General features: G+C 39.2%; 1 protein-coding gene across 1 annotated transcript in view; it reads right to left on the bottom strand.

Moving 5' to 3' along the window:
- Positions 1 to 12,421: 12,421 nt before the first annotated feature.
- slitrk6 (SLIT and NTRK-like family, member 6) overlaps positions 12,422 to 24,067 on the bottom strand; it is a 34,335-nt gene continuing 22,689 nt past the window's right edge. The window contains exon 2 of the mRNA XM_072577907.1: positions 12,422 to 16,153. Coding sequence (XP_072434008.1) covers positions 13,570 to 16,137 — 2,568 coding nt within the window. The 5' untranslated portion in view covers positions 16,138 to 16,153 and the 3' untranslated portion in view covers positions 12,422 to 13,569. The remainder of the gene's footprint in view (positions 16,154 to 24,067) is intronic.

Raw genomic sequence — 24,067 nt, 5'->3', positions numbered from 1 at the left:
AATCTAAGGTCAACATTTTGCTCTTTTGATTCTTGAAAGTTTGGAGATACTGTCAGATTGACTTGCTTAAATTTTGTACTCTTTCACAATAATGTTATAATAATGTAACTTCCTTGAATAATTAAATAATACCAAGGAACCAGTTTGACTTTGCATGTGTCTCCAAAATAATCGTCAGAATATCACATTAAAGTGGGTATTATTCAATGGGGGCAAGGAGCTGATATGTTCAAAGAATATTGCAAGCTATGAGCATGATGTTATACTGCTGTCTCTGCTGTCATCTCTGTTACTTAAGTGCAAATCTTACATAAGCCAATGGCTTTGAAAGGGTTAATTTTCATGCTACATTGGTTTCACCAACTCTACTTTTTTAACAGACAATCTGTAGTTGGACAAAAGGGGATATATTCCAGTTTTCAGAGGGGGCAAATGTATCTGTACCAGCCTTCTCAAGTCTGAATAACTATGTGTGACATATTGCCCTTGTACTTATTGTTGTCATACAAATAAACCTTTTTGTTATATGTGATCAGTGCCTCTTCTGTCGGTAATCCACAGTGATTCATTCTCTACCAATAATCATTAGATAGGCCCAAATTGAAGCAACGACAAAGGAGGACAGGTGGCAATGAATTATCTCAAATAATACTTGCCCAATACTACATACCGGGCTGGCAAATACTACAAGCTGCTTTGAGTGACTATTTGAGAAGATACGACAGTTAGTTTAGTTAGTTTAATAATGTCCACCTAAAGTTATGCATGCATTTATTGTGCTCAATCTACTTCATAACAATATTCATGGGAATGAAAAGAGACATTGCTGGGAATACACTGCAAGTTATGGAGGGAGAAGTAATGAGTCTATAGTTTCTTCAGAATGACCAGAACATCAGAAGAACAATTCTGAAGAAAAATAATGGCAACTTGAATCTTTAAATCTGGCTGTGAATATTTTTCAACAGTATGCTATATCCACTGTTGGAACTTGAACCACTACTGATTTCTCTTATTTTTCTTTCTCCCAGGTGATTAGAAATTGCATTTTATGTGTCAGCATCGTGAATGGAAAACACATGCAATTCAGCTGTGGGAGCGGCTTCCCAGTGGTGAAACCTACCATCAGCAGATAATACAGCAGGTATTGCCACGCAGTATAAGAGCTTCCTGGGCAGAGAGGGATACACTCCGTCCTGACTACCACTTTCCTGTCCAACTCCATTGCTAATAACAAGACACTTGAGAACACAAAGGTTCGGGTGTTTTTCATATTTGAAATTCACTTGTAAATATTTCACATAACATCACTTTTGCTTTAATCACGTGCTCAGATTTGTCATTTGTTTAATAAGGCTTAAGCAGATAGCTCAGTGTACTGGCACATTTCACAGTTGGCATGCTTTGATGGCTACGAGGGAGTTAGAAGCATTCCAATTATGGTTCAGAAACATTTTGTTTGGTCTTTATGGAATATTCATGTTAAGATTGAGTCCTATACTTGCCACTTTGTGAGACAGGGTTGAATTTGGAGGCTCAGCTGATTCTCAGTTCTGTACACTGTGAAGAACAATGTCTGTCAGCAGGATAATTGAAATATTAAGGGTGAACTCAATGACCTGCAGGGACACTGTCAGCTACATCCTGAGATGGATGCACATGGGGACAATACTGACATCACACTTAAGGCCCCTCATTTTCTTACCTTGACTGATTGTCCACACACTTCTCCTTCCTCACATGAAGTCTGAAACTTCCCATTCTACTCTTCAATGCAGCTAACCCTTGGAATCTTATTCTATTATTCTAATGACCATGACCCCACTTTGCAACCTTCTTTATCACTGGTTCTGTCTTGCCTGTCCTGAGTTTCCATGCAAGCTGCCACTCTTATGCTTCCTTCTGTTGCGTTATAGATTTGAACAAAGAAACTCGCTTACCTTACATATAACAACGGGCGGCACGGTGGCACAGTGGTTAGCACTGCTGCCTCACAGCACCAGAGACCCGGGTTCATTTCCCGCCTCAGGCGACTGACTTTGTGGAGTTTGCACATTCTCCCCGTGTCTGCGTGGGTTTCCTCCGGGTGCTCTGGTTTCTTCCCACAGTCCAAAGATGTGCAGGTCAGGTGAATTGGCCATGCTAAATTGCCTGTAGTGTTAGGTAAGGGGTAAATGTAGGGGTATGGATGGGTTGCGCTTCGGCGGGGCGGTGTGGACTTGTTGGGCCGAAGGGCCTGTTTCCACACTGTAAGTAATCTAATCTAATCTAAACGCCAAGCTGACAGATGCATGCCACCTTTAAACAAGGATAAGATATTTCCAAAATCACTTTTTTACACTTTAGCGTATTTATATCATGCAGATATATTGCATGTTTGAACCCACCGCAAGCCGGACTAATGCTTGGCAAGCTGACAATATATCACTGACTTTATTCCTCTTTCTCAACATGCTGTACGAAAATTGAAATTTCATGCCCCAAGAAATTCATTCGTTCTGCACATAATGTTTCCACTCTTACGGCACCATCACATTATCCCCTCTCTGCAGATACTGCCTGCCCAGGTCAGCATTTCCAGCACTTTCAGCTTTTGTTTCACATTTCCAACATCTTTAATATTTCATTTTTATATCAATGTTTTGTTGGTATTATTTATTCAAAATCAAAAATGATAAGTTGCCTTAAGTCGATGGGATCCAGACTGTTGTTAGTACTCATTTAGTTAATTGCATGTTTGTTCTGGATGTTGGTGTAATTGGTGAGTTAATTGATAAGCTCTACAATTAAGAGACAATCTTTAATGACAATAGAAAAACTTTTAGAATGTTGTGGATTGAGTCATATCAATACTCTACCTATGATATTCAGGCACTGTGCTAACACAGATTCTCCTTTTTCAGGTGCCAGAACATGGATTTAATTCTGCTGCTTCGTGTTTACGCTGGACAAGGTACTGCAGTGGTTTGTAATTGCCTTCTGCAAATGGTTGACAAGATGTATGTTAAAAGGATTCAAATGTCAGCACTCAAACTGCTTGACTGCATTCTGAATGTACCTTCAAGTGTTGGAGAGTGGCTTGAACTCAGACCTTTGGCTCAAAGGCAGGATGCTCTCCACTGCCCACAAGATCTCCAACCCTGACTATATTTGTCAAATAATGGTCAACTTATTTACAAATAAACTTGTGTTCCCTTTTAAAAAATTAGGACCAACATTTTTTTTACAGGCAGAACATTTTTTATTTTTGAATGTTGAATGGTTGAATGGCTGGTGCTGCAGGCCATGGAAATGGAATAAGGTAAACAGCAGCTTTTCACAGCAAGACAAGGATCAGTGAACTTGCAGCTTCTGGATTAGTGGTGCTGGAAGAGCACAGCAGTTCAGGTAGCATCCAAGTAGCTTCGAAATCGACGTTTCGGGCAACTGCTGTGCTCTTCCAGCACCACTAATCCAGAATCTGGTTTCCAGCATCTGCAGTCATTGTTTTTACCTCAGTGAACTTGCAGCTACTAGTTAGCTCACAACTTTGTTTCAAAGGCAACTGCAATGAAAATCAATAGGCCTTGTGGTGAACCCAAGAGTTGCGCACTGTCATGCATTACATTGTTGAGGCTTGCCAGGAAAAGAATGCGAAAATTACTTTTGGGAACATGAAGTTGCTTTAAGAAATTCCTTAAAGGAGCCATTAATTGGCTGTGACTATTTCCTCCAATCCTTTTATTGCAACGGCTTGGAAGAAATTTGAAACTAACCCAGAAGCAATAGCATCCTAAACAACTTTTAATTGTCAAAGCTTATCCAACACTAGTTCTGGAACCTTCCATTGTTTCGAAAATGCGGCTCTTTATTTTCTCTGACACTTAATGGTAAGGTCCTTGGGAGTGTTACTGAACAAAGACACCTTGAAGTGCAGGTTTATAGTTCCTTGAATGTGAAGTTGCAGGTAGATAGGATAGCGAAGAAGGTGTTTGGTATGCTTTTCTTTATTGGGCAGGACGTTGAGTATAGGAGTTGCAGGTCATTTTGCAGCTGCACAGGACATTGGTTAGATCACTTTTGGAATATTGTGTGCAATTTTGGTCTCCCTCCTTTTGGAAGGATGCTTGAAACTTGAAATGGTTCAGAAAAGATTTACAGGGATGTTACCAGGGTTGGAGGATTTGAGCTACAGGGATAGGCTCAATAGGCTGAGGCCCTTTCCCTGGAGCATCGAATGCTGACGGATGACCTTATATGGGGCATGGATAGGGTAAATAGACTAGGTCTTTTCCCTGGGGTGGGGGAGTCCAGAACTGGAGGGCATAGGTTTAGGATGAGAGGGGAAAAATTTTAAAGGGACCAAAGGGGCAATGTTTTCACACAGAAGGTGGTGTGTGTAGGGAATGAGCTGCCAGAAGAAGTCTTTCAGGCTGGTACAATTACAGCATTTAAAAGGCATCTGGATGGTTATATGAATAGGAAGGGTTTAGAGGGATATGGGCCAAGTGCTGGCAAATCAGAATAGATAAGATTAGGATATCTGGTCGGCATGGACAAGTTGGACTAATGGGTCTCTCTCTGTGCTGTACATCTCTATGACTCTATGGCTGTATGATTGAGAACTTGTCCTTGCAGCAGAAACTATTTGTGTAGTAGGTACGCAGTGAACTTCGTAACTCACTTACTTACTGTTTTTCAAGTTCAGCATAATTTACATGCATCCCAAGAATCTGTCAATATTTCTTGGTAGAACCTTTTGATGAGTTAAACATCATCTTGGTTTGCACATAACTGTGGTATTTCTTGCTTGAGGACAAATGATGTAATTATTTCCTTTATCATTTGACAAGAGATTAAAAGGAGATAATTTTCCTTTTTGATAAATCTGCATCTGACATTTTGTTTTTTTTTCTACATTAGTTTAAAATTAGGTGAAAATGAAGCATTTTATAACTTATTTACCAAATCACTTGTGTTTTAAGTGTTAGTCCCTTGATATAAAAGATAGTGTGTTTGTCTGAAGTAACATATAAATATCTGAGTGTGAAACAGATACTGTAAGTGTGTCATAGACATCTTAGTTTTAGTGGCAGCACAAGTCACATTCAGTATTGATGCGCTACTACAAACTAATTTGTTACCAAACACTTTCTGAAATATCATTTATCCATGAAGGGCTTTTAATGTTATATTCTTATTTTTCGCAGTTACTTATTAATGCTTTCCTCTATTGTTGGGGAAAATATTTGATAAATGGTTTATGTATACGATACAAAACATATACAAATAAAAATTAATCTTGAATCCAACCACCTCTCTTCAGTTTGCTTTCCTGTAAAATCTCCATTAATAAGACAGATTTCAAACGACTGATAGGACTAAGTAGGTATTGATGCTAATAACCAGAATGTTCTGTAAGGTTTCATTCTGTTCTATCAACTGGACTTTCAGATTAATTTATAGCTTAAAGTGTTCATATTTTATATTTTACTAAAATGTCTGTGTTTTAACAATGTTATATTAGTATTTGATTTCAATTAACTAAATTTCAAGGTCTATGTACACCCGTATATCCAGATTTTCACAGCATGGGTGACATAGTGGTTCAATGGTTAGCACCGCTTCTTCAGCGCCAGGGACCCTGATTTGATTCCACCCTTGGGTGACTGTCTGTGTGGAGTTTGCAGATTCGCCCTGTGTTGACTTGGATTTCCTCCAGGTGCTCTAGTTTCCTCCCACAGTCCAAAGACGTGCAGGTTAGGTGGATTGGCCATGCTAAACTGTCCAGTGTCTAGGGATGTACAGGCTAGTGGTTTAGCCATGGGAAAATGCTCTTTGGAGGGTCAGTGTGGACATCATGGGCCGAATAGCCTGCTGCCACATTATAGGGATTCTATGATTCAGGCACCACTGCTCAGAGTCAGCTGATGAGTGATAAAACACAGTTCACGTATGATGTTTTATTTGATCTGTTCGTGTGTGTGATCACCATTGGCTGGATTAGCATTGATTTCCCACCCTTAATTGTACGGGAGAAGATGATGTTTGGCTGCCATCCTGAATTGATGTGATCCATGTAATGCAAATGCACACATACAGTGCAGTTTGGAATGGAGTGCCATAACCTTGAACTAGCATCACTGAAGGATCAATGATGTAGGGATGAATCTTACTTTTTTTGGTGAGATCCAATTGTGTTGAGCTTTTCAGACGTCTTGATAGTGTTCCCACTGTATCTTACCAAATTCATCACATTATTATTTACCCTCCCCCATGGCACCATCTAATTCAGGCCCTATCATACAATGCATCATTCTCAGAACAACTTGTCACTCAGTTGTTATCTGTCGTGCCTGCGTATCTGGATGAGCAGAGGCATTCGGAAGCTGCCCTCAGTCAAGAACAGATTCTAAACACGTCACTTCTCCAAAAGTGAAGGGCAAGAGCAGAATATCCAGGGAACCCTGCATGTCAAGGGATGTCATGAGGTTGATAAAAAAAATGAAACACTTTTAGAGGACTGACGTGTTTTGATAATGCTAAGGGTACACTAAGACATTATTGAGGGCTCTACGATGGCTCGGCTAAAATGGACTGTATGTGAATTTGTGCATTTTAATAAATAAGATGGGATTGGCATAACACACTGCCATACAGCAACTCGTGCGCTCTCCTTCCCTGGGGACTGCTGACCAGCAAGGCAAGCTGCTTGGTTGTGTGACTGTACTAATTGGCAAGACAAGTCGAGGCAGGATAAAGCAAGGCAAGGCAGGGATGCTGTGCCAAGACAGATGTGAGCAAGAACTATGAAAGCAAAAATAGAGCCCTGTGATGCAGGTTGCTCGGCCCTTTGTTTAGATGCAAGGGGCTACAGGTCTTTTATCTGTGATGGAGATTTCTATCAACAATACATAAGGACAGTGATTTAAAAACCAATTCAATCTACTAAAGTGGACTAGAAGGACTGAATGCTTTTGTGCATTGCAGGCTGGGTTTGAATATTAGCATGCTGTAACATTCATCAGAAACCTATCCTTAGTTATCCCTATGTTGCAAAAGACCTCATCTAACTCTGTTACTATAACCAGTTAAACAAAATGTAAACAGAAGACTCTCTCTTATCCTGAGTACTAAAATATCAATCAACTTACAAAACCAAGAATCTCAAAACACAAATGTTCAACTCCCAATGTCAATGTTACCAATAACCTCCTCTGCAATGGTGTAGAAGAGGAGTGAAAGGTTATGATAGTGCGTGGCATAGCTATTACTTTTGGTGCAGTTGGCTAGTGTCCCAAGTGAGTAAGCAGCGTAGAGAACATTGAGTCATAGAGATTTACAGCATGAAAGCAGACCCTTCAGTCCAACTCGTCCATACCGACCAGATGTCCCAACCCAATCTAGTCCCACCTGCCAGCACCTGGCCCATATCCCTCCAAACCCTTCCTATTCATATACCCATCCAGATGCCTTTTAAATGTTGCAATTATACTAGCCTCCACCACTTCCTCATCCCATACACATACCACCCTTTGCGCAAAGACGTTGCCCCTTAGGTCTCTTTTATATCTTTTCCCTCTCGTTATATCTATGCCCTCTAGTTCTGGACTCCCCGAGCCCAGGGAAAGGACTTTATCTATTTATCCTAGCCATACCCCATATGATTTTTAAAAACCTCTATAAGGTCACCCCTCAATCTCCGACACTCAAGGGAAAACAGCCCCAGCCTGTTCAGCCTCTCCCTGTAGCTCAAATCCTCCAACCCTGACAACTTCTTTGTAAATCTTTTCTGAATCCTTTCAAGTTTCACAACATCTTTCCGATAGGAAGGAGACCAAAATTGCATGCAATATTCCAACAGTGACCTAACCAAAGTCCTGTACAGCCGCAACATGACCTCCCAACTCCTGTACTCAATACTCTAAACAATAAAGGAAAGCATACCAAACACCTTCTTCACTATCCGATCAACCTGCGACTCCACTTTCAAGGAGCTATGAACCTGCACTTCAAGGTCTCTTTGTTCAGGGATAGTCCCTAGGACCTTACCATTAAGTGTATAAGTCCTGCTAAGATTTGCTTTCCTAAAATTCAGCACCTCGCATTTATCTGAATTAAACTCCATCTGCCACTTCTCAGCCCATTGGCCCATCTGGTCAAGATCCTGTTGTAATCTGAGGTAACCCTCTTCGCTGTCCACTACACCTCCAATTTTGGTGTCATCTGCAAACTTATTAACTGTATGTCTTATGCTCGCATCCAAATCATTTATGTAAATGACAAAAAGTAGAGGACTGAACACCGATCCTTGTGGCACTCCACTGGTCACAGGCCTCCAGTCTGAAAAAAATAATCTGAGGCAACCTTCTTCACTGTCATTTAATACTCCAATGTTGGTGTCATCTGCAAACTTACTAACTGTACCTCTTATGCTCACATCCAAATTATTTATATAAATGATGAAATGTAGTGGACACAGCACTGATCCTTGTGATCTCCAGTCTGAAAAACAACCTTCCATCACCACTCTCTGTCTCCTACCTTTGATCCTAGTGGCTAGTTTCCCCTGTATTCCATGAGATCTAACCTTGCTAACCAGTCTCGTCAAACACATTACTGAAGTCCATATAGATCACATCTACTGCTCTGCCCTTATCAATCCGCTTTGTTACTTCTTCAAAAAACTCAATCAAATTTGTGCGACATGATTTGCCACGCGCAAAGCCATATTGTCTATCCCTAATCAGTCCTTGCCTTTCCAAATACATGTACATTCTGTCCCTCAGGATTCCCTCCAACAACTTGCTCACCACCAACGTCGGCCTCACTGATCTATAGTTCCCTGGCTGTCCTTACCACTTTTCTTAAACATGCACAGTTAATTGTGTCAGGGTGGATGTGAGTGAATGAGGGAAGATGTTGCTGGTGCAGTAGTACAGAAAAAATGGCACTTACTCTGGCTGAATGGAGAAAGATTTGACCTGCTTTCTATAGTAATGTGCATTGCTCCATGTGGCTGAGACTGCTTTAACTTGGTAAAATTGGACATGACCAGGTGTTGTGCTTTCCACTTTTGGTCCTATTGGAAGAAGAAGACCCAGCTATGCATCATCCTTTTTTGCAACTGCATCACATCCTTGCCCGATCAGTGGGATGCTGGTTTCCTCCTGTCTTCCATGTCCTGGTCAAGTGTCAAGAAATATGCAGGTCAGCACCAGATAACACTGCTTGTCTGGGTATACAATGGACTTTTTAAAGATGGCAGTGATGCCAGTCCATTCCAAGATGTTCTGGCAGTAGCAACTTCTTCCATGCATGGAGAGTGCTAGAAGGGGGATAGAATCAGATGAAAGGTGTCTCAAAGGGACAGGGTAGATAATTAATGAGGCATGTTTGGCAAGATACTGCACAACACTTCACTCGGCATCACAGAAAAAAAATTATCCATGAAACTTGATGTGACTGACAGTCAAAAAAACAAGATCCAGCCTAATGTGTTTTCAAACACTTTGATTGTGGTTACTGATATCTTAATATCTTCATTGAATAACTAGGAGAAAGTGAGGATTGCAGATGCTGGAGATCTGAGTCAAGAGTGTGGTGCTGGAAAAGCACAGCAGGTCAGGCAGCATCCTAGGAGCAGGAAAATTGACATTTCGGGCATAAGCCCTTCATCAGAATTCCTGATGAAGGGCTTATGCCCGAAATGTCAATTCTGTATACTGACTTCCAAGACTTGTTTATTTTTCCTGTAATCTAGTACCCAGATTACCATATGTCTTGTTTCAGCAGCAGACTAAACACATGAGAGATGGAAGCACAACAGATGATCATAAATACTCAACATTGAATTTGGATGTTATGATGTTGCATGGTTTCATGTCAAGAAGGTTAAGAAAATCCCCTGACCACCATGGGTCTTGCACTTGATGACGTAGTACTCTTCCACTCTGGATTCCCTTTAGCAAAAACAGTGAGAGAAGCATCTATAAGGGATATTTGAACGTCCGCGGCCAAGTGTAGTTTTTACCAATCTGAAACATTAAAGTGGGCTGGAAATCAATTAGCAAAGGAACTGATATGAAGGCATCTCATGACTCATAGTTTGTAGATACCTCTGTCTGCAACATCAGAACACTTTACTTTGTGCATTTCATGTTGTTAAGAGAAATAAATCCAGTAATCAACAATTGGAATTTAGGTTACACTGTGGACCATAGTCAACATAATTGTCAACTGCAACAATTTGTACCTTTATAACCCAGTACATCCTTTAATACATTATCTTCATGAAACCCAGAGTCCAATGTTTGATGGACAGTATAGAAGGGTGCAACTTCAGGTTTTTTTACGATTCTAGTATTTCATGTGTGAGTTACTTAATTCTCAACAACTGCTGTAAACAGCACTGTACAATCCACATGTACAGTCAGGCCACTTATTATCCCCATCATGTTGCAAATGTCACCATGTATTGCAGGGCACTAAGACAGAGTAGCTGGAGTACCTGCTTGTTTCACTTATTCTCACTCCTGGGTAATTACCTAAACCTGCAATTCACCCAGAGTACATGTATGCAGTCTAAACATGTAAATAACCCAAGCATCAATTTGGCAAGAATGGTTGCATATGAATGAGCAAGGAAAGGGTTTATTGGCAGTTAACCCTATTATGTTTCATTAATCTATTATTGTGTCTATCTTCAGAAGGCATTCTATTTTAGCAATGTGAAACCCTATTTTACAACGATGAAACTAGCAAATTTACTTATTTAAATGGAAACATTGTCTTGGTCAATAAATGTCAGTGAGGAAGCTCTTTCTGGTCTTATGACCTAAGCTTCTAATAGATTCAGGAATATGCATCATTTGTATCATTTTCTAATTATACATTTAGCATGATCACACAAATATGGTACATTAGGTATATCAGCTAACTGATAGCTGATCTTGATCTTGAAATTCTTTTCCTGTAATACGTTTATTTTCTGAACCACTTTTTCCTTGTAATACACTGTCAACTACAGTTCTCACCTCATATATCAGATGGGTTTGTACTAGGGTGATTTGGCTATTGCAAATGTTTTTAATGAACCTGCATCTAAAGAGCAGGTGGGACTTGAGCCCAGGCCTTCTGGCCAATAGGTGGTGACACTACCACTGTACCAAAAGACTATGCTGCTCAGTTAACAGCCCCAATCCGTTTTCTCCACTTGATTTGACTTGATTCATTATTGCCATATGCACGAAGATACAGTCAAAAGTATAGTTTTGTGTATTATCCAGTCAAATCATACCAAACATAAGTACATTAGGGTAATAGAATAGAATGCAGAACATAGTGCTACAACTACAGAAAAGGTGCCGAGACATATCAACTCTTTCAAGGGTGGACATTGGGAAGGTGTTTCCGTTAAGCAGGAAGACGAGAACCTGTGGACAGCTTTAGAATTAAAGGGGTCAATTTAGAACAGAAATGAGGAGATATTTCTTCAGCCAGAGAGTGGTGAGTCTGTGGAATTCATTGCTATGGAGTGCAGTGGAGGCTGGGACGTTAAATGTCTTCAAAGCAGAAATTGATAAATTCTTGATCTCGCAAGGAGTTAAAGCAACGGGGAGAGTGCGGGTAAGTGGAGTTGAAATGCCCATCAGCCATGATTAAATGGTGGAGTGGGCCCAATGGGTCAAATGGCCTTACTTCTACTCCTATGTCTTATGGTCTTATGTCTTATGGTCCAACTCTAATATATGAGACTTCCTTTCATTAGTCTGATAACAGCAGGGAAAAAGCTATTCTGTTGGTACATGTTTTTAAACTTTTCTATTTTCTGTCCAATAGAAGAGGATGGAAGAGAGCACAACAAGGGTGGGAGGGATCTTTGATTATGTTGGCTGCTTACCCGAGGCAGCAGGAAAATCTTCAGAGTCAATGGAGGGAAGGCTGGTTTTCATGAAGGACTGGGGTGCATTCACAACTCTCTGCAATTTCTTGTGTTCTCGGGTAGATCCGTTTCCGTACCAAACTGTGATGCATCCAGATACTTTCTGTGGTACATCTACAGAAACTCCACACCTTCCCACAATTGATTGCAATGCGAATAGCTGATTGAAGTTGCGTGAATGACTGAAGTCAGCTGAGGAGGTGCTGATGCGCACAAAGTTAAAGGCCTGATATGGGCTGCTATCTATGACAAACTGTAGATGGTGAAAATGGTCTAAACTGTGCATATTACCACTGAATTCCTCTCAGTGGCCACGGTAGCGGTACCAGAATTGCATGGGAAACATTGCTGGCATTACTGAAGATGTTTTGTGAGATGTGAGCAGGTGTGCTGCCTGGGGACTCCCTAGTTATGGACTAAGCTGGAATAGGTTGGCTTCATAGTAGCAGTGAGACAGAATGGAAAGACACAATAAAAGAACAGTTTATTTCATCCTGACTTTATTTCAACTAGAAGTTCAGTGCGCGTATTACTTTTTTACAAGAAAGGCACCCCTGATTTATTTGCAAAACTGTACAGAATAAATAGCTTTCAGAATCTTACATTTTTGTAACTTAAAAAATATCTTGCAGAGTTCTATATAATATTTGAAACAAATTGTATCCTTCAGCATTTTGGTCTTTGTGTGCTTCTTGTTTTTACCCTACATGTGTTAGCTTTTAACTTTCGAGTGATTTGAAGATTTGCAAATGTATAGCACAAATTATTTTGTTTAAATTTCTCTCAAAATAAAAAGTGAATGGAGTCCCAGGCTCGGAGGACCTGGGAATGCCTCATGATATAAATGATGTAAGAGAAACTTCACAAAGAGGAACATGACATAGTCTAAATACAGTGTGCAGCCAGCTCTGTGTCTGCTTCATACAGTAGATTTTTCAGACTTGCAGATTTTCAAGTACAAACTATAGTCTATACTGTAAATTAACATCCAGCAGCATCAGAAGATTGGATTGTCAGAAGTCATGTAACACGCCCCAATATCAGACAATGAAATTGTAACAGGCTGTCAGAATATACATTAACTAAAATAAAATTAAGCCAAGTTGCTTGTTTACATTGACTGAATAAGTCAAATTTTGTTTTGTTACATGCAATTATTACTGTTGTTTTGGGGATCCCGTTCCACGATTTCACGTCCTTTTGTTTTCATGAAAACTGCAAACCAGTAGCCTTGAAAATAAGGCTCCCATTAAATGTGCATACAAGCAGTAATCATACCTTCAGGTTACCTCTTTTAACCACCATTGGCTCACATGATAACATTTTTAGATTATATTAATAGGATGTCTTTACAACTACAAAATGATCGTCCTGTCACTTTATAAAGCTATGTGCTTGACTACCACACACAGTCCCTGCATACTGTGAAACAAATGCTATTGACAGTTGCTGCACAGGTATCTGCATTCTCAATGGCTGTTCCCAATGGTTTGTCCATCGATCCCTGAGATTAATAAGGATTACTGCTGTATTTTGTGTAGAAAAAAGAGAACCATCTGTAAAGGCACTAATGTCTTAGAATAGCAAATGAGCTTATTTATCACAATGTAACAACCAAGATAAAAATGTTAATATCCTTCCAGACATCATGGTTGGTTTAATGCTGTCTGTTGTTCCAGTACCTCTAAGTAGTCAGGCTCAGCCTGCAGTTTTGCTTTAAGCTCAAAATACTCATTTTTTGTCTCTTCCACCACAACCTTTTTAGGTCTCGAATACATGATCGCTTCCATCAGTTTCAGCTCTTCATGTCTTGATGGATATCGAACATCAAGTTCTGATTGTAGAGGTGGGATATTTTTCTTCAAATATTCAGCAATTCCAATTTGTTGAAGCTCCCTTTCTTTCTCAAGCATATTTCTATACATTGAACCAGGATCACAGAGAGGTATAAATTCTGGGGTCTGCTCTGTTACACTAAATTTGGAACCTGTGAGCATAGAATTCTTTTCTCTCATCATGTGACTCCTATATATCATTTTTGGTTCAATTCCATCTTTGTTTTCATTTTCCAGCTCTACATCTCTAATGTTGTAAGGACGGCTTCTGCACACTGGACCAATTGCATTAATTGTATGCTGCTCATATATATTTCCATCTGGTCTTTCTTCTGTATGGTGGGTCCTCTTGTGTCCATATACACTATACTGAACATGCAACGGACTGCAGTCCTGCACTGGAGTAGTTTTTTGTTTCTTTTTTGATCTCCTCCGACGATGGAGCACAAGGACCACTATTCCGGCTGCACTAAATACAATCAAAATGAACACCACCAGCATACTTAGAATCAAAACAGAAAGTGGCACTGTGTCCATGATAGAATTCAGAAGGCTAGATGCTGTACTTGTGGCTGCTGTGACTAGGCTGATATCATTTGACTGTGTTGGTGCGGCTGGGACATTTATTAATCCAGGACATATCAATTCATTATTTAACATTTTCAAATCTTTCTTGGCGAACTTCTCAGGAGATTCACACATAATCTCACTCACAGTTACATTTTTACTGAGTTTTTCCATCCATTGTTTCAAGCTTACCAAGTCGCAAGTGCAATCCCATGGATTGTCTTCCAGATCAATTTGAACTAGAAACTCGAGTTGATCAATCACATTGCTTACAGGAAGATGCATAAAATGGTTATGTTTAAGATTTAGCCGTAAAAGTGGAACGCCAGAAAATATATGTGGAGGAAAACTATGAAGGAGGTTATTATTCAAATATAAGACCTTGAGCTGTGGTAAGACACTGAACGTTCCTGGTAATATCTCTTTAATTATATTATGTTCCAGATACAAGTACTGGAGGCAATGGAGCCCAATGAACATTTCTTTTGTTAATCTTACAATACCATTTCCATTCAAATACATCTTGTGGAGATTGGTGAGGTTGGCAAAAGCACCATCCTCAATTAGCGTTATTCGATTGTTGCCTAAATGTAATACATCCAAGCTGCCATATTCTAGGAGATCATTTTTTGCCACAGACTGGATAACGTTGTCAGTGAGATAAAGCTTTATTGGATGTGGGGGACTAGGCACAAGGTCCGTTAAACTCTTAATGTTTCTTTCTTGACATTTCATTATCTGCCCAACATTTGGTTGTGTACTGCAATGGCAAGTTGTTGTGCAGGGTGATTTTGGATGCGATCCAGGCTGTGTTGTAGGAATTTTACCATCATCCTGTCCATCAGGCTGTGGAATAAATGGATCATTTTTAGGTTCTTTAAGAACAGATTTATTTGCATTGTGAATATTGATGTGATTGCTATCAGCAACCGGAGTTACCACTAAATGGATTGAAGTTCTGGGCTCTTCAAAGTCAGTACCAGACCCCATTGGGCAAATCTCAGTAATGGATGTTTTAGTTAACACCTTGCTTTTCAGTCGAAATGGGTGCATACAAACAACATTGCCAATATTAGACTGGGGAGGCATGTTTTCTAGCCACGATCTGAGTGGCAATAAATCACAGTCGCATTTCCATGGGTTATCTTCCAGCTGAAGCTCCATTATTCTGCCAATGTGCTCCAGCAGACCAACATAAGGAAGTGAATCTAACTGATTTCCACGAAGGTCCAGATGGGTCAGAGGCACAAAGCGAAAGATATTGGTGGGAAGAAAAGAGATTGCATTGTCGTTCAGGATGAGTACTTTTAACCGGTGCAGCTTGCTGAATGCGCCAGGCTCAATAATGTGAATCAAATTATTGTCTGCCTGAAGGAATTCCAAATTTTCCAGTCCTCGAAATGTGCCCTCTCGTAGCACTTCCAAGTAGTTACCATTTATATGTAAGCGTTTCAGAGAACTAAGGCCAGTAAAAATGCCAGCCTCCAAGTCTTGCAAGTTATTTTTGCCCAGGTGTAATGACAAAGCATTCTTAAATTTGAGAAAACCATTGCGATATAATGTGGTAACAAAGTTTTCCTGTATGTTAAGATTATAGGTACATGTCTGGGGTGGTTTTATTTGGGATATTTCAGTAATGTCTCTGTTTTGACAGTTTATATGCAGCAAACCATCTCTCTCTTCGCAGGAGCACAGATTCTCACACACTTCTTTATCGGAAGGATCTGCCTTCTGGGAATTGATTAAAACTAAAACTGCACTTAGAATAAGAATCCAGGTCAACATTTTTGTGGAATTAAAGTCCATCAACATTTCACAGTAGCAGTATCTGTAAGAGAGAAAAAAAAATAAGCTCACTTAAATATACAGCATTCAAAATATAAAAACATCTTTTGATTTAATGCAATCATAAAATCTTTATGATAGAGAGTTAAATTAGAATGGAACAGGCTGTTTTCAGGTGCATTTGTATTGCAAATGAAGTGTTTTGGTAAAGCAATTTCTGCTTCACATAGATGCTCACATGGAGTGCAATGAGGAAGTGAGCAGTCACCTGATTAACACAGGGGCATGAGACTGCTGCCTCGTACACATCATCATTTGGAGAGTAACTGTACAGCATTGCTACCTGTGTGGACTTCTCAAAATCATGCAATATAGGCGCTCAAGAATAGAAAACACAAGTACTTTCTTTCACAGGATGTGAATGTCACTAGGAAAGTCAGCATTTGCGACCCATCCTTAATTGCCCTTGAACTGAGTGACTTGTTTGGCCACTTCAAACAGCAGTTAAGAGTCAACCACATTGCCATGTGTCTGGAGTCACATATAGGCAGTAGATTTCCTTTCCTAAAAGAACATTAATGAACCAAATGGATAAATCACAATAAATGCTGGTTTTATGGCCACCATTACTGACCACCTTTCAATTCCAGGTTTATTTCACAGTGGGATTTGAACCCACATCCATTGATTACTAGCCTAGGTCTCTAGATTGCTAGTCTAATCATGCCATCAGTACACCACTGTTTTGCCCTCCTAAACAGAGAAAAGCTATAAGTTTTTGAAGGTCCACGTCATTAACTGTTAAATTGCCATTGGCCATTATTAGTGAAATGAGCTGGAGGAATATTGAGTTTTTTATCTCAATAATACAAAGTTATGTTAGAGCTATATGATTATAGAAAACAATTGGAGCATTATTTTCAGTCCTGGATACCACTCACCTATATTGCCCGAAGATGGAGTGCAGCATAACCTTAGCAAAAGAGTGGAATTTATACTCTAAAGCAAAGATTAAGACTTGTGTAATTTGGATTTTAGAAGATTATGAGATAATTTGAGCAAAACTATCTTATTATAACATTGTACTGTTAGGGTATACAGAGAGAAAATTATTTTATCAATAGGATCTAAGACTAGGGCCATAAACTAATAACTAAAGTCAAGGTGTGGGTCAGAAATAACTTCACACACAAAGTCTCAGTTTGCAGGTGTGGGTGGGGTAAGGTAACATTTTAATAGTGTTTATTACATGTTTAAGTTCTTGGAGTTCTAACAAACTCAGGGATTTGTCTGTGTTGGCAGTTAACAATTTGATTTTAAAAACTGCAATATCCATAACTCTAAGTGAGAAAAAGTTCCTTGAGATGCCTTCCAAAAGGTTTAGTGGGAGGACATTTCAGCTTCTGAACAAAAACAAACCCAAAGGAACTGTGGATGCTGGAACAAAAACAAAAATGGCTAGAAAAACTCAGCAGATCCAGCAGCACCTATGGAGAGAAAGCAGAGTCAACTTTTTGGGTCCACTGATTTCTTTTTCAGAACTGATTGTAATAAGGAACAGGTTGGTAAGTATGCTGAGGATGGTGTGGGGGAGGAATAAAAGATAGGTGGAACCGAGAGAGAGAACAATAGTTGGGCAGACAAATAAATGGGTAGTGGCTAACATGTTTTCCCTCTCTGGGCTCCATCTCCATCTATTGGTTCCCCCAAACCCCTCAAACACCAAACCACCCCTACCCCCAACCCAATTCCTGTCTTCAGCATGTATACCAAAGTTTTCTTAGCTACAATCAGTTCTGAAGAAGGGTCACTGGACCCGAAGCATTAAGTCTTCTTTCTCTCTGCAGATGCTGTAGGACCTGCTGTGTTTCTCCAACAAATTCTGTTTCAGATTCAGACTTTCATTTTTCCGTCTGTGTTGGGAAGTCATTTGAGAGAGAATATAATATCAACCTCCAAGGTGCTGAGAAGTCTTTTGACGGAGTGCTACGCAGCATTCCTAAGAAACACTGTATAAAATAATGAAGCAATTTTAGATTAATAAGTCATTACTAACCGCAGTCTGGAGGATTAGGAGTCAGTCAGTATAAAAGAAGTGAAGATAAGTTTTTATTGAAGTTATTTTTGTTAGAAAAAAAGGAATTCAAATATTATCAGAGATAGTATAGCATTGGAATGAAGCTAACCCATTAGTATAAGATAAATAATACTTCAGAGTTTTCCATAGTTTCAGATGAGTTGAAATCTTAATAACTTCAAGCCCATCAAAATATTAAAACAAAAAGAGAAGAATCTTGGAAATGAACAAGACTATGTCTTGCTAGAGATATAGCATGAGATGTTATCAGCATTGCAATAAAGTTTGTAAAATGTACCAGAGTATATATTGATTCAGATTCAAAGCTGTTGTTTCTGTTTAATCTGCAAACAGTCCTTAGGTGATTTCTACTGTGTGCTTAAATTCTTTGAATCTTGAGTTATAAGACTACAAAGGTGTTATTTTTTTCTTGTCTGTCCTCATTTTACATGTCAATAAGTTTTTAAAAAAATTTTACTCTTAAAACAAAGACTGCTATATTGTGCACTTATATTTTACTAAAAAATCGCTTTAGTGAGAAAAATAAACACGAAATTTATGATTTATCCTGTCAGGTTCCTGTCAGGGAACTGACTGGTCTGGTGTGAACATCAACTGTGATTGATTACAACTGGGTCCACTAGATTATAATACTTCATTCCATGGATTTGGCCTTTATTGGCTAGACCAACATTTATTGATCAACACTAAATGTCCTTGGTACACTGCTCCCACTGTGCATCAGTGGTTGAAGGAGTCAATATTGAAGGTCATAGATCCCAATTAAGCGGGCTGCTTTGTTTGGGTTGGTGTCAAATCTTTTGTGTGTTGTTGGAGCTGTAAGTGAGGGTTTTGCATCATACTCCTGTCTTGGAGTGCCAGGGATGAATTACAGCAGAATCCCTAGCCTCTGACCTGCTCTTGTAGCTATAGTATTGATATAGCTGATCCAGTTCAGTTTTTAGTCAATAACAACTCCCAGGATGTTGATAGTGGGGTATTCAATGAAGGTAATACCGCTGAATAGAAAAGAAGATGGTTAGATTTGCTTTTCTTGGAAATGGTCTTTGTCTGGGACTTCTGGATTAGTGGTGCTGGAAGAGCACAGCAGTTCAGGCAGCATCCAAGTAGCTTCGAAATCGACGTTTCGGGCAAAAGCCCTTCATCAGGAATAAAATGTGATACAATGCTACTTTCTACTTTATCAGTACAAGTATTGGTACCCTTCATGTCTTGCTGCATAGAGACATGAACTGCTTCAGTTTCTGAGACATTATGTAAACTGCTAAGCAACATGCAATTATCAATGAACTTCCTCACTTCTGCCCTTATGTTTAAAAGAATGTCATTAAGCAGATAGCTGAAGATGGTTAGGCCTCAGACATTTCCCTGAGGAACTCCTGTTGTCATATTCTGAAAATGAGATGAATAATCTCCAAAGTTGATAAAATGTGGAGCTAGAAAAAACATAGCAGGTCAAGCAGCATCAAAGGAGCAGGAGAGTTGAAATTTCTGGCTGGACCCTTCATCAGGATTGGGGATGGTGAAGGGGACCGAGAATAAATAGAAGGGGGTGGGGGTGGGGCTGGGGGAAAGGTATGTGGGATGGCCTATCAGCTTCAAACCCCTCAGCAGCCATGTTGATCACTGATGTTCCCTCAGCTCTACTCAACACAGCTTACAGCAAATGCTCATTTGGAACCATCCCCAGGGATCCTGACTATCACCTCCTGTGACTGACATTTCTTGAACATCTGATTGGGCTGCTGCTTTGGCCACCTGCCTCTTGGGAGGCAGTGCAACATGAGCTTAATGAGGCCGCACTCTTCAGATTGGTACAGCTTCAATTTTCTCAGATTTGTCGATGTCTTTCATCCTCACTCTCTCTGGTTTGACATTAACATTTGGCTTATAAATCTGAATAGGGACAAACGTTGTGATCCTGAGTCCCAAATTTTCTGTGGAGATGTAGCAATAGAAGACTTTTCAACATTTTACATGCAAGTTGAAAACAAAATAAAAATAAAAATAAAATAAAAAGGATTTTACTTAATGAAAGAAATGAAGAATGGTAGATTTTATCTTTGGCAACAGAGCTTTTTTTTCTGAACACTGTGATTTCTCAAAGCCTTTTCAAGTCCTGCTTGTATTTATGCCAGGATTTGCCTTGCCAGAAGGTCTGAGCAGCAGCGCTGGAATGCATCAATGAACGCTTTAATTGGGGGAGGGGAGAATGAGGTCACCATGCTCCAAGCAAAATTTACACCTCACTTGTTGAACACAAATCACTTACATTTATATTCCAATGTTATACACAATTTGATTCAAAACGTTGCAAAAAGAAAATGTCAAAAAATTGTCTGTATTCCATTGTTGTCCGTGTGTGGGATCTTTGAAAACCAATTGTATTTGTCTATGGGTGCTGGGGAGTGGTTGTGAGGAGAGGCTCTTTATATTTTTTGACAAAATGATCATGGATAGCATTGATAATTGACATAATTTATGAGTGTGTCAGTTCCAGGTTTCTTTTAAAAAGTTAATTCTCATAAAAACATGACTAGTTTGTCAGAATGTGTTCTGCTTGGATCAAGGAGATGGTGGATTTGCAGATTTTTTTTAAAGTTGGTTTTCACAGTCAAAGATACAAGTAAGATCCCAGAGACAGCTGTAAATCAGGAAGTGTAACAGAAAGAGCAACTTAATACAAAATAGTACTGAGCAAATTATGAAAATTGCAAACTGACAAGTTCTGGCATCTGATGGACTTTGGTCTGGGGCCTTAAAAGAAGTGAAGTAATAGTTGTGTCAGTTTTATTTCCCAAAATGTTATCTATTGGGATAGTAACATTAGATTAGAAAATAGTGAATATTACATCTCATGCAAAAAGGGAAGGAGAGAAAGAAACAGGAATCTCTGAGCTGAATGCCTATAGATAGGGAAGATGTTCAAAACTATTATTATACATACTTGAGCAGGACTCTTACAGGTGCACATGGTAATTAGGCAAAGTCAACATGGCTCTTTAAAATAAAAATCATATTATATCAATATCAAGATATATTGTTTTTACATTTATATAAGGTATTTAATAAGGTGTCACAATAAAAATTTTACCGTGGAACATAAAAGATCATAATTTAAATGCTTTAATATTGGCATGGAATGAAATTTGCTATTTCACAGGAAACAAAGATTAGGCATAAATAGATATTTTTCAGGTTGGCAAAAGGAGGGGTAATGCCACAGGGATCAATGCTTAGAAACAATTTCTTACGGTTTATATAAATTACTTGGAGGAAGGCACTTAAGTTACTGCTGCCAAAGTTGGTCGTGACACAAAAGTAGTTAGAAAAATAAGTTGTAAAGAAGACATAACGAATGTCTGAAAGTGAACCTTGCAGCTCAGCGAGTAAACCTACATCCAAGACATAAGGACGCTATAATGTGGCTGGATAAAAATCTGTCAAATAGAGTAGGTTGTGGGAAAATGTGAATTTGTCCAGATTGGAAGTGAAAATAAAATGATGCATCTTATCTAAATGTTGGAGGATTACAGAGTTCTGAGACGTAGAGGGGTCTGAGTGTCACTGTGTGTGAATCACAAAAGGGTAGTTTGCAGGTACAGAAAGTAATTGGAAAATATCATAGTAACAAAATGTCACTGTTCATTATGAGGAGAATTGAAAAAAAAAGTGGGGAGGGTATTCTTCAGTTATACAGGACATTTATGAGGTCACATTTGGAGCACTGCGCACTGTATTAGTCTCATTATTTAAAGAAGAACATCAATGTGTTGGTAGAAGTTCAAAGAAGGTTGACCAGACTGACACCTGAAATGTGCAGGTTGCCTTAAACAGAATGGTTGGACAGGCTAAGAGGTCAACTATAATCTTCTTGTATGGTGGCGCAGACTCAAGGGCTGAGTGGCCTCCTCCTGCTTCTAGTTCACATGGTCAGATCATTCTTGTGGGGAATATTAATATCTAATCATCTACTCTATCCCCCAGAGACCGAGAAGTTAATTTTGCTTCCATGTCAATCCAATTTTCTTTTGAAATTATGAATTGTATTGACTTCCACCAGCCTCAAAGGCAGTAGGTTCAAAGTCATCGCCACATTTTGGGCAAAATAATTTCCTCACATTACCCTATATTGTTTTCTCAAAATCCTAAACTTGTGTCCCCTACTCCTTATGCAATTAACTAATGGGATCAACTTCTCTTGTGTAACTTTTGCAAACCTCTAATAATCTTGTACACCTCAATCAAATTTCCCCTCAACTTTGCTTTAAGAACAACCCAGCTTCTCCAGCCTAACCTCATCACTGAATTCCCCCATCTCTGGTAAATCTTCTATGCACCTTGACAAGCTTACTCACATTATTCCAGAACTGATTGAAATATTCTTACTGGGGGCAAAGTGGAGGTTTATAAAAGCTCAGCATATGTTCACAATTTTTGTACTCAATACCTCCACTTATGGAGTCTAGGGTCCAATATGCTTTGCTAACTACTCTTTCATATGTGCTATAATCTACACACATGAACCCCCAAGGTCCCACTCTCCCTGAATGTATGTTAAATTTTACCATTGCCTCAATATTGCCTCCTTATCCTTTCTCACTCTTCTGTCTTTTGTCTATCTATTCTGCTACCTTTCTAAATTTTATTGCAGTTAACTAATCACGTGTCTGCGTGGGTTTCCTCCGGGTGCTCCGGTTTCCTCCCACAGTCCAAAGATGTGCAGGTCAGGTGAATTGGCCATGCTAAATTGCCCGTAGTGTTAGGTAAGGGGTAGATGTAGATGTAGGGGTATGGGTGGGTTACGCTTCGGCGGGGCGGTGTGGACTTGTTGGGCCGAAGGGCCTGTTTCCACACTGTAAGTAATCTAATCTAATCTAATCTAATCTAATATCATCCTTATTGTCTGCCACAATTTATACCTAGGAACATAGGACTATAAGGAATAGAAGTAGGCTGCTCAGCCCAGCATTCAGTGAGATGTTTGGCCTCCTACTTCAACCCAAATTCCGATCATCATATCCCTTAATGCCACTGATCTCCAGAAACTTGTTAATTTCAATCTTGAATAGATTCAGTGATTAAGGTTCCACAGAAGAATTCCATGGATTCTCCACTCTCTGAAAGAAGAAATTCCTCACCTCCATCTTAAATAGCATACCTCTTATCCTGAGACTATGTCTCCTGCTTATAGAGTCATAAGCCAGAGGAAATAAATGATCTACATTGACCTTGTTATGACCTATAAGAATTTTTGAAGTTCGAATGAGATCAACTCCTATTCTTCAAAACTCTAGAGAATACAGACATTGTACTAACTTATCCCTAGTATATCCTTCCTTAGATAATGATATCAAAACTGTACACAATATTGTAGTTGCAGTTTCACCCAGACTCTATATAAACACAGCAAGACATCCTGACTTTTGCACTAAATATCTTTCAAATTAATGCTAACATAACATTTGCCTTTTTAGTACATTATTAAGTACATTCAACACTGAAATAGACACATTTTTAATCAGAGATCTAATCAAAGATTACGGGGTTAAGTCGGGTTGAGCATCATAAGATCAACCAATGTCTAACGGAATGGCAGAGCATACTTGATAGGCTGAATGATTTGTTTTTCTCCAACATCTTAAGACCTTACATTCAAACTTCATGCAAAATTCAATCATATTGTGTTCTCCATTTCCAAAATCTCCATGGTAGCATGGTTTTTATTAGACAGCATCAAATCCAAAATAGCCCAATCCTTAGTTGGCTTTTTAACATACTCTTTCAAATCTTCATGTTATACAAGGTCCAGGAATTCATCCTCTACAGCATTAGTACTGACTTTGTTAACCCAGGTGA

This window comes from Chiloscyllium punctatum, chromosome 9, assembly GCF_047496795.1.
Source record: "Chiloscyllium punctatum isolate Juve2018m chromosome 9, sChiPun1.3, whole genome shotgun sequence".
In the NCBI taxonomy this organism is placed as follows: domain Eukaryota; kingdom Metazoa; phylum Chordata; class Chondrichthyes; order Orectolobiformes; family Hemiscylliidae; genus Chiloscyllium; species Chiloscyllium punctatum.
This window is presented reverse-complemented; position numbering and strand designations above follow the sequence as displayed.